We start from the raw sequence: 9,350 nt of genomic DNA, 5'->3' as shown, positions 1-9,350 counted from the left end.
GGCTGGGGGCCGAGCGCACACGCTTGTCCTCGCTCCTCCGGCATGGGGGATGACTTACGCCTCCTGACGCCAGCCTGCGGGCTGGCGTCTTCGGGCCGGGTTCCCTTCCTGTCATGCCTGCCTCGCCCAAGTGGGAGGCGCCGTCACACACACACACACACACACACACACACCAACGGCACCGAGGGCCCAGGTCGATGCAGGTCATAACACAGGGGGCTGGGCGGGCGGGACGCGCCCCTCCTGCCTGGGCCTTGTGCGGCAGGCCGGCGAAGGTCTGGGCCGTGCTGTTGTGAGGAGGCACCCTCCCCCCGCCCGCCCGGGGGCAAGGAATAACAGACCGCCACCGTGGCCAGCGGGGGGAGGGGGCACGTTCGCGCGGCCGGCATCCACCGGGCCCCGCCCGCGCGCATGCCATCCTTGCCCGAGAGAGAGGGCCGAAGCCAGGGGCCCCACCGGGCAGCACCCAGGCACAGACCGAAAGCGACAGACGGAGCGACGGAGAGACAGAGAGACAGAGAGACGGAGAGATGGAGAGAGAGAGAGAGATCGAGGAGATGACACGGGGCAGGGTCAGCGTCCCGCGAATATCCACCACGGGGCGCCGAGATCCGCCCCGGGACCGAAGCCCGAGCCTGGTGCTCAGGTATCAGAACGGCCAGCGTGATCTCCCGGCTCTCCGGGCTGTCATCGGGGAGAATCACATGCCCCATTTCCGCGAAGATCCGCGACCAGGCATTCCCCCTCCCCCACGCATACCAGAGGGGGGGGGGGGGGGGGAAAAACACCGAAGGCGCGCGGGGACAAGGGCAAGGCGGCAGGCGCTGGCCGGCAGGCAACAGGACAGGGGGAGAGGGAAGTATATGGTATGGGTGTAACACAAGGACAACGGCCAGGGCGCCGGCAGGAAGACAAAAAAACACCACATAGAGGCCCCTGTGCAGAAGGGGAGCGAGAAGGCGGCAGCCCCTCACTGCGCGGAGAAGCGCCGCTTGCCGCTGCCACTGCCACCGGGCGGCGGGTGCGGATGCGAGTGCGAATGCAAGTGATGTGGAAGGTGATGGGGCGGAGGGTGCTGGTGGTGGTGGTGGTGGTGATGGTGGTGATGGTGCGAGTGGGGGGGTGGGGGAGGAGCATGGAAGGAGGGCAGGTGCACACGCCCCGAGGCGCCGGACCCGCCTGGCCCCCCGGCGCCCGACCCGCCGAAGGGATGCCCGTGCATGCTCGGCGAGTGTGGCGGGCCGCCGCCATGGCGGAAGCCCGTCGGTGGCGGTGGCGGTGGCAGCGCCGGCGTCACCGGCGACTGGAAAGCATGAAACGCATGCTGCGGCCCGGAAGGACCGTGCATGTGCCCTGGCGCCGGCGGGCCACCGGCCCCGCCATGGCGCATGCCCGGATGCAAGGGCCCAGGGCTGCCTGGAGGAGGGCGCCGGGGCGAGGGGCCTGCATCGCGCGCGCAATGCACCCACCCCGGAGGGAACCCGCCACCGAAGGAAGCCGCGCCCGAGGAGAGACACACATGGCCCCAGGCCGAACACCGCGCGTGTCAATGACCGAAGCAAACCACGGACTGCCGCCGCCTCCGGGAGGGGGGGGGGGAGAATGAAGCGGAAAAGACGCACCATCTAGCGGCGACTTGCTTGCCAGCGAGTAGCCGCCCTCACTGGCCGAGGACGAGGACGACGACGGGCGCCGGCCCCGGCCCCGGAAGGAGGCCATTCGCCCGCCACCGGCGACAGCGCCGCCAATGTGGCTGGAGAGGCCCGGCTCCGAGCCTGCACACGCCATCCCCCCTCCGGACGGACCGCCGGACGGGCCGCCGGACCCGTTGCCGTGCAGGGCCGACACGTCCTCCAAGCTGCTGGAGGCCGACACCGGCGAGGGGGAGGGCGACATCCGGGGCCGGCCCGGGCGGCCGCTGTCAGACCAGTTCCGAGCATGGTCGCGCTGCCGGCGAGCATCCCAACCGGGCGAGGCATCAGGCCCCTGCGGGCATGGTGGCAGGCCCGGGGGCCCGGGCCAGCCGCGATCCCGATCCCGATCCCGGTCCCGATCCCGGTCCCGGTCCCGATCTCGACCACGATCACGATGCCAGTCCCGGTCGCGGTCCCGGTCCCAGTCCCGGTCCCGGTCCCGGTCGCGGTCCCGGTCCCGGTCCCGGTCCCAACCAGAGGCGCCAGGCGGACGAGGATGCCGGTCTCGGCGACCGGGATCCCGCGAGAAGGACCGGTCACGAGAGCGCGAGCGCGAGCGCGAGCGCGAGGGCGATGACGCCGCCAGTCGCAACAGTGACGATGGCGGCGGCGGCGGCGGCGGTGGCGACGACGACGACGAACCTGGCGCCTCGCGGTCCCACGCAACGAAGGATCCGGCCTGGAGTGTGGCCGAGCGCCGATGGCCGCCTCCGTGGGCCGGCTCCGCCTGGCCGAGGGCCAACGCGTCTTCCTCGGCCACCCCGACAGGGGGTACGCGAGCTCGTGATGCCGGCGGCGCCAGGACCACACTTGCCAATAGGGTCTTCCCAGACACCGGGGGAATGTTGCCAGCCTCGGCCTCCGGCTCAGCCTCCGGCTCGGTCTCGGTGTCGGTGCCGGCCGGCAGCGTGCATGGCGGCGGCGAGTGGGGCGGCGAAGTGGGGAAGGCTGCCGCCGGGGCGAGGCACTCCTTGGCGCCGGCTGCCCCCGAGGGCGGCGGCGTCACCGGCGTCGGCCCCGACAGCAACGATGATACTGGCTGGCACCGGCTGGGCAATGTGAAGGGAGCCGCCGGCCCATGGTAGCCGGCATCACCATCAAGGCCTGCTTCATCGGCCCGATGGCCGGTGGCTTGCTGAAAAAGGCCCGGCGACAAGATGGCCGACGAGGGGCCGGCACTGCCGCCGCTCGGCCCCCCCGCCGCCAGGACTGTCGAGAGACCGGGCGACTGCTGGGGCGAATCGCCGTCCGACGTGGCGGGCGACAACTGCACCGCCACCGCCAAGCACCGGGCCCCGGTCTCCTTGGCGATGTGCGGCAGCACCTCGGCAAGGTCCTCATCCGAGTGGGGGTCCGACTCGTCATCGGCGCTGGCCCCGGCATCGGCATCGGCATCGGCATCGGCATCGGCATCGGGACAGGAATCCGACCGCTCGGCTAGGTGCCGACGCCGCCGAGCTGGCGGCTCACCACCACCCGACCGGTCCGAGCACATGCCCGCCGCGGCCACGGCCACGGGGACCGGCGAGGGGGACCGATGCCGGCGCCGGCCAGCCATCGGGCTGGCATCATGCCGCCGCGGCGCCCGGCCACCCCCTCCGCGAGTGACCACACGCCGGCTACCGCCGGCCCGCCGAGCTCCCGAGCCGGCCCCATTGTGATGCTCGCCATCGTCGTCGGTCTTCAGGCTGTGGTCGCTGTCGGTGCCACTGTGCTCCGAAGCATCCGAACCGGAGGGCGGAGGGGGGGGATGACGGCCGCGCGCCGGCGGCGATCGCCCCCCTTCCGACTCCGAGTCTGACCTCTCGGATCCGGAGGCCGACTCCGACTCCGAGGAGGACGATGACGACGAGGAGGAAGACGACGACGAGGAGGAGGCCGAGCGAGATCGCCCGGCCGGACCGGCTCCCCCGCTACGGGTCCGAGGCCGCCGCCGGCCACCGGAGGACCTACCACGCTCGTGGATGGTGGTCTGCCCTGGCTGCGACTGCCTCCGGCCGGCACCGCGGCGGTAGCCCTCTCCGTCGCTCTCCTCGTCCTGCTCGTGCTCCGGCTCCCGGGCCGGGGCCGGGGCCGGGGCCGGGGCCGAGCCCGAGCCCGAGCCCGAGCCCGAGGCCGGGGCCGGGTCCTCCTCGAGCTCACTGGCCGAGGAGGGCTCGAAGTCCGAGTCATACCGATGGCGGAAGAGGGTGATCTGCTGCTCCAGGTGCTCGAGGCGCTGCTCGAGCTTGGCGCTGGCATCCAGCGAAGCCAGTGCCAGCTGGTCACGGTGCCCGGCCAGGGCACTGCGTACCCCGCCAAGCCGGCTGGTCAGTGCCCGCCGGCTGGCCGGCGTGTCCACAAACCCCGGATCCGTCCGCGGAATGTCCGTCGGCGGCCGGGCCGTAATCAGCCGGTACTCCGATGCCGGGGCACGCAGCGGGACCAAAGACAAGGGCGACGGCCCGGCGCGCGTGGGCGCCGCCGACCCCGGGCCATGGCCGCCATTGCCACCGGCAGCATGGCCAGCCCCGCCGGCCGTCAGAGCCGCGGCCACCAGCAGGCAGGTGCTGTTCGGGTCCGGCCGCAGGCTGATGGCCCGTTGGCCGAGCTCCACAATCTCCGACCGCACGCGCATCGTGTGCTCGGAAATACGCACAATCAGCTGGACCATGTCCGACACGGAGGAGATCTTGGGCTTGCGCCGGCCGCCGCCGCCCCCGGCTCCGGTGTAGCCGAGGGACAGGATCTGCGAGGTGAGCTCCGGGCCACCGGGCCCAGACCGGCCGCCGCCGCCGCCGCCACCGCCACCGCGCGACAGCCCCCCCAGCAGCGATCCCACCGATCCCGACGGCGAGGCCAGGCTGGCGCCGGACGACGAGGCATGCAGTGAACTCGTGGAGGAGGACGAGGAGGAGCACGAGGACGAGGAGGACAGGGAGATGGACGTGCCAGAGCCCCCGGCGCCGGTGCTGCGATCCTTGCCGGCGGCCCCGCGCGATGGCGCCCCCGGCCTCGATGCCGAGGAGACCCCCGCATGGGCCGGACCCGGGGCCGGCCCTGGCCCGGGCCGGCGGGATCCCGCACGCCGACTGCCAGCGCTGGAGGACGCCTCGGCCACAGCGGCCGCAGCGGCCGCAGCAGCCGCAGCAGCCTCAGCCGCACGGCGCTGAGCCCGCGACGAGACCGCCGGCTTCTCCTCGGCCAGGGGGCCCGACGTGGGCGACGATGCCGAGGCATCCCCGGCCGATGCATCGCCCCCGGGCCCCGGTGGCTCCGGGGGAGGAAGACGCCCCGGCGAGGAGAGGGACATTCGCCGGGGGGACACCACTCGGCCGCTTGAAGTGACCACCAAAGGCGGCGACATGCTGCCGGTGCTCGGGGGAGGCTGCTCGTCCTTGATCGGGGAAATGGGCGACGGCAGGGCGTCCACCGGCTGGGCATCCTCGCTGTCGCTGGTGCCCTGGCCGTCCTCCTTGGGGGTGATGGTGCCGGGCTGCTGCGCGGCCCGGCTCGAGCTTGTCGACAAGCTGGCCGCCCCGGTCAAGGTGTCCTGCGAGATGGTCAGGCGCAGGGGCGGCCTGGGCCGCTGGCTGACCGCCGGGGAGTCCGGTGAGGCCACCTCGTCCGACTCCGCGGCGACCATGCCCGGTGAGTCGGCGCGCGATGCCGGGCCTGGTGACGGCGACCGCGAGGAGGTGGCCGAGCTGGACGGCCCGGCAGTGGCGCTCCGCCCCGGGCCCGGGGGCGTCCCGTCAAACAACCCGAACATCGGCAGGGAGGCGCTCATGCTGTTCATGGTCATGCGCCGGCGCTTGCCGGTCGACCGACTGTCCGGGTGGTACAGGAGGTCATCCTTCAGCAGGCTCTCCAGCTCGGCGAAGGCCCGCGGCGACGAGGCCGAGGGGGTCCGCTCGCGCGGCGACGAGGCCTTGGATGGGGCGTCCCTGCCCGTGCGAGGCTGCCCAGACGGCACCGGGGCCGAGTCACCCGGCGCATGGGCCGCCGCCGCCGCCGACAGAAGCAGGGCCTCGCGCTCTTGATGGCTGTGTGAAGGCCCGGATGCCGAATCCTCCATGGCAGGAAGGGGCAGCCGGGGAGAAGCCCCATCCTCGGGTATCCCTCTGGGTGGGGTTTTCGTGGGAGTGCCGGGGATGGACCTGGGGAGGTGCGCGGGGCGAAAAAAAAAAGCACAACAGCGGGAGCAAGGGGGAGGGGAGGAGGGGGATCGATACACATGATGGGTCAGCTCGGGAGCGAGGGGCGGGAGGCAAAACAGAGGGGGGGGGGGAGAGAGAGAGAGAGGCAAGAGGGCAGGAAGAAGGGAGACCACGCACGCGGGTTTGGACTTCGGCTCGATGGGCGTGTCGACTTCCATCGGGGAACTCGGGGCCGGGTGCCCGGCGGCCGGGGACGGCTCAATCTCGCCCTCCTCCGCCTCGTCGGGCTCCTGCTTGACGGGAGAAGCAGGTGGCGATGAGAGGGTGGCCTCGCCACGGGGGGATGTGGCAGCTGGCGACCGGGCCGTCGTTGGGGATTTGGCAGCAGTCGGCGACCGAGCCCCCGGGGACTTGGTGCCCGTTGGCGAGCCCATGGCTGCGGCCGGCAGCCGGCCGGCCCCATCGCCATCGGGGGATTTGGCTTCGGCCGTCGGTGGGTCCACCCCCTCGGGCAACGGCCTGCCCATGGACCGGAGGAGAGCCACGTGTGACTGTGGCGAGCAGATCTCACACAGGTAGACCGCCGGCACGGACTTCGGGTCGATCATCATGCATGAGGCATGCTGCCAGGCATAGCACTGCTCGCATTGGATCATGAGATTCCCATCATCACCCTCTGCGGATGGACATGAAAATGGGACAACCAAAAAGGAGGAGAGCGGTTAGGAAGAGAGTGAGGGGGGGGATGGAAGTCTGGCGCATGGGTGAAGGAGGGAGAAGAGCGGAGAGCGGAGAGCGGAGAGCGGAGAGCGGAGAGCGGAGAGCGGAGAGCGGAGAGCGGAGAGCGGAGAGCGGAGAGCGGAGAGCGGAGAGCGGAGAGCGGAGAGCGGAGAGCGGAGAGCGGGGAGCGGAGAGCGGAGAGCGGGGAGCGGAGAGAATGCGTACGGCCACAGGGACACCGGCTGACGCCCTCGTCGGCAGGCACGGGGGGATCAACATGCGCCGGGGCATCTTCCGCCAGTCGAGATGCCGGCGGCTGTGCCACATCAGCCGGCCGAGGGGAGTCGGCCTGCTGTTTCGGAGGGACGGCCACAACAGAAGCACCATCACCGGGAGCCGCTGGCCAGGGGGAGGGCGCGGACGATGGAAGGGGAGCATCAGGCGAGGCGGGACGATGCGCATCGGCCGGAGGCTCGGCCGCTGGCCAAGATGAAGGGGACACATCGGCCGCGGGCAAGGGCGATGCGCGCTGTGAAGAAACAGGTGGGATGGACCCGGCGAGGGAGGCGGCGTCCCGGGCCGGAGAGGGCGGCGGCGATGCCGAGGATGACCGCGACCGCGACCGTGACCGCGACCGGGATTGCGACCGGGATTGCGACCGAGATGGCGATCGCGACCGTGAACGTCGCCCATCGGGGGCAGGAGACCGGGGAGATGAGCGCCCGGCCGACCAGCGCAGAACATCGAATGGCCGCAACGGCGAGGGGGACCGCCGTGGCGGTGAGGGGGAGCGTCGCACCGGCGAAGGGGACCGGGGCATGGGCGATGCGGGGCGTTGCAATGGCGAGGGGGACCCCTGTGCCGGTGCCTCCGGAGTGGGCGAATGTCCCGGAGAGCGCGACTCCGGGGAGGCCGGGCGCTCCGCCGTGGTTGGCGACACGGCGGTCGCCTCCTCGGAATGGCTGCCAGGCGAGTCGGAGATCTCCCCCTCCTCGAGGTCCGAGTCCGGGGAGGTCAAGTAATTGGCCGGCATGTTGACGGTCATCGCAAGGGCGGCCAGCGGGTCGACCGACGCCGACCGGCTGCCGGGGTCCGGACTCCCCAAGCGCGAGGACCCGGCGCCCGAGGGCGGCAGGGCGTTGGCCGGCACCGGTGCCGGTGCCGGTGCCGATGCAGCTGACAGGGAGGGCGACGGCGGGGCACTGGCCTCGCGCGCGGCCGCCGACACCGTCAGACCCGGCGGGGGAGATGCGGACCGTGGGGAGGGGGACCCCTGGCCGGCGGCGGCGGCCGCGGCGGCGGCGGCGGCTGCGGCGGCGGCGGCGGCGGCGGCGGCTGCTGCGGCCGCCGCGGCCGCTGCTGCCATGCCGGGTGGATGTGGGGGAGGTGGGGGGGATGGCATGCCCGGCATGCCGAAGGCCGGGAAGGGCGGCGGGCCGCCAGGCAGGCCAACCGGCAGCGGGGGGCCCAGTGCATGGGCAAATGGCGGCAGTGGATGCGGACCAGGCCGTCCACGAGCCGGCCCCATGGACAGCGGCGGCCCGAAGGGGATTACCGGGGTCGAAACCCCACCGCGGAAGGACCCATGCCCGGGGGGCGGCGGCGGCGGCGGCGGCAGGGGCATCGGTGGCCCGGCTGGCCCACCGGGGGGGAAGCGCCCGGTGGATGGTCCTGGCGGCCCGCCAGGAGGGCCCCCGGGCGGTCCACCAGGAGGCCCGGCTGGCCCGGCTCCTGGACGAAGAAGGTGCATGGCATGCGGCGGCAGCATTTGCGAATGCGGAGGACCGAAGTGCGATGGGGGAGGTGGCGGCGGTGGCGGCGGCGGCGGCGGCGGCGGCGGCGGCGGAGCCGCCGGAGGTAGGGCACCTGTCGAGGGGGCGGGAGAAACGGCCCCCGGCGGGGGGGGAGGGGGTGACCTGGGTCCGCCGTGGAGCAGCAACGGTGGCGGTGGCGGTGGCGGCGGCGGGGGCTGCCCCGGGGCCGAGCCGTGGTGCAGACCGCCGCTGTGGGGGTGGCCGTGTGGGGCCCCGGAAGGCGGGTGGCCAAAGGACCCGCCGGAGAAGGACCCACCGGCCGGGCCCAGAGACCCGGACCGGGACCGAGCGTGTGGGTGGAGGATTAGCCCCGGCTGCGGGGCGCCTGGGCTACCGCTGGGGGCCCGGGAGGGCGAGTGCTCGACGGAGGACGGCGCGGACCCCGGCCCGTCGGAGTAGCTGGGGGGGTGGAACCCGCCGGTGGTCTGGGTCCCGGGGCCGGAAGAGAAACGCGATGTGCGAGAAGCTGCAGACGCATGGGGAGGAGGAGGGAGGGAGGGGGGGAGAGAGAAAGACGAAGCGTTAGTGGGAGAATTCCTATGCGTGTGTGTGTGTGTGATAGAGAGAGAGAGAGAGAGAGAAGCCAATTGGGCGTCGCACAGGAGGGCGGGCTGGAAAAGCGCCCGGTCGAGCCGAAGGTCGAGGGGGGCGGGCTCGGTGGCGTGGAGCTGGCGGAGCCTGAGGGCCCCGGCAGGGAGGCTCGCCGGGGAGAGACGCTAGGCAGCGGCCCCGCCACAGGGCGGTCGTCCGCGGACAGGGGGTACGCCACAGTCGACGATGGCAAGCCCGAGACGTCCGAGGGTCGGCGGGGTGCGGCGTCGGGATGGCCGAGTGGCGGTGAGCCCGGGGCTGCTGGGTTCGGGTTCGGGTTCGGGTTCAGCGAGTGGCTCCGGCCGTCCACTGGTCGGGGTAAGGACGGCGGCATAGGTCACACAGGGCGGGTGGAGGGGGGCGGGAGGAAGATCAGGCAGCGGCGGGGGGCG

At 72.8% G+C, this 9,350-nt stretch overlaps 1 protein-coding gene across 1 annotated transcript; it reads right to left on the bottom strand.

Moving 5' to 3' along the window:
• Positions 1–841: 841 nt before the first annotated feature.
• H696_04285 (hypothetical protein) lies at positions 842–9,329 on the bottom strand. The gene is made up of 6 exons (XM_009498162.1): positions 8,968–9,329; positions 8,057–8,833; positions 6,779–7,912; positions 6,011–6,509; positions 1,623–5,833; positions 842–1,443 (listed from the first exon to the last, which is right to left on the bottom strand). The coding sequence occupies exons 1-6, from the start codon at positions 9,290–9,292 to the stop codon at positions 971–973; spliced, it is 7,419 nt and encodes a 2,472-aa protein (XP_009496437.1). The 5' UTR covers positions 9,293–9,329; the 3' UTR covers positions 842–970.
• Between the last annotated feature and the right edge of the window lie 21 nt (positions 9,330–9,350).

Source organism: Fonticula alba (genome assembly GCF_000388065.1).
Source record: "Fonticula alba strain ATCC 38817 unplaced genomic scaffold supercont2.7, whole genome shotgun sequence".
NCBI lineage: Eukaryota > Rotosphaerida > Fonticulaceae > Fonticula > Fonticula alba.
The sequence above is the reverse complement of the archived record's forward strand: the minus strand, read 5'-3'. Positions and strand labels throughout refer to the sequence as shown.

Excerpts from the sequence above, each read along its gene's own strand:
- H696_04285 (XM_009498162.1), bottom strand. The coding sequence starts at position 9,292 with ATGCCGCCGTCCTTACCCCGACCAGTGGACGGCCGGAGCCACTCGCTG. Across the intron at positions 8,834-8,967 it reads CTTTTCCAGCCCGCCCTCCT|CTTCTCGCACATCGCGTTTC; the intron begins GTGCGACGCCCA and ends ATGCGTCTGCAG. Across the intron at positions 6,510-6,778 it reads CAGCCGGTGTCCCTGTGGCC|AGGGTGATGATGGGAATCTC; the intron begins GTACGCATTCTC and ends GTCCATCCGCAG.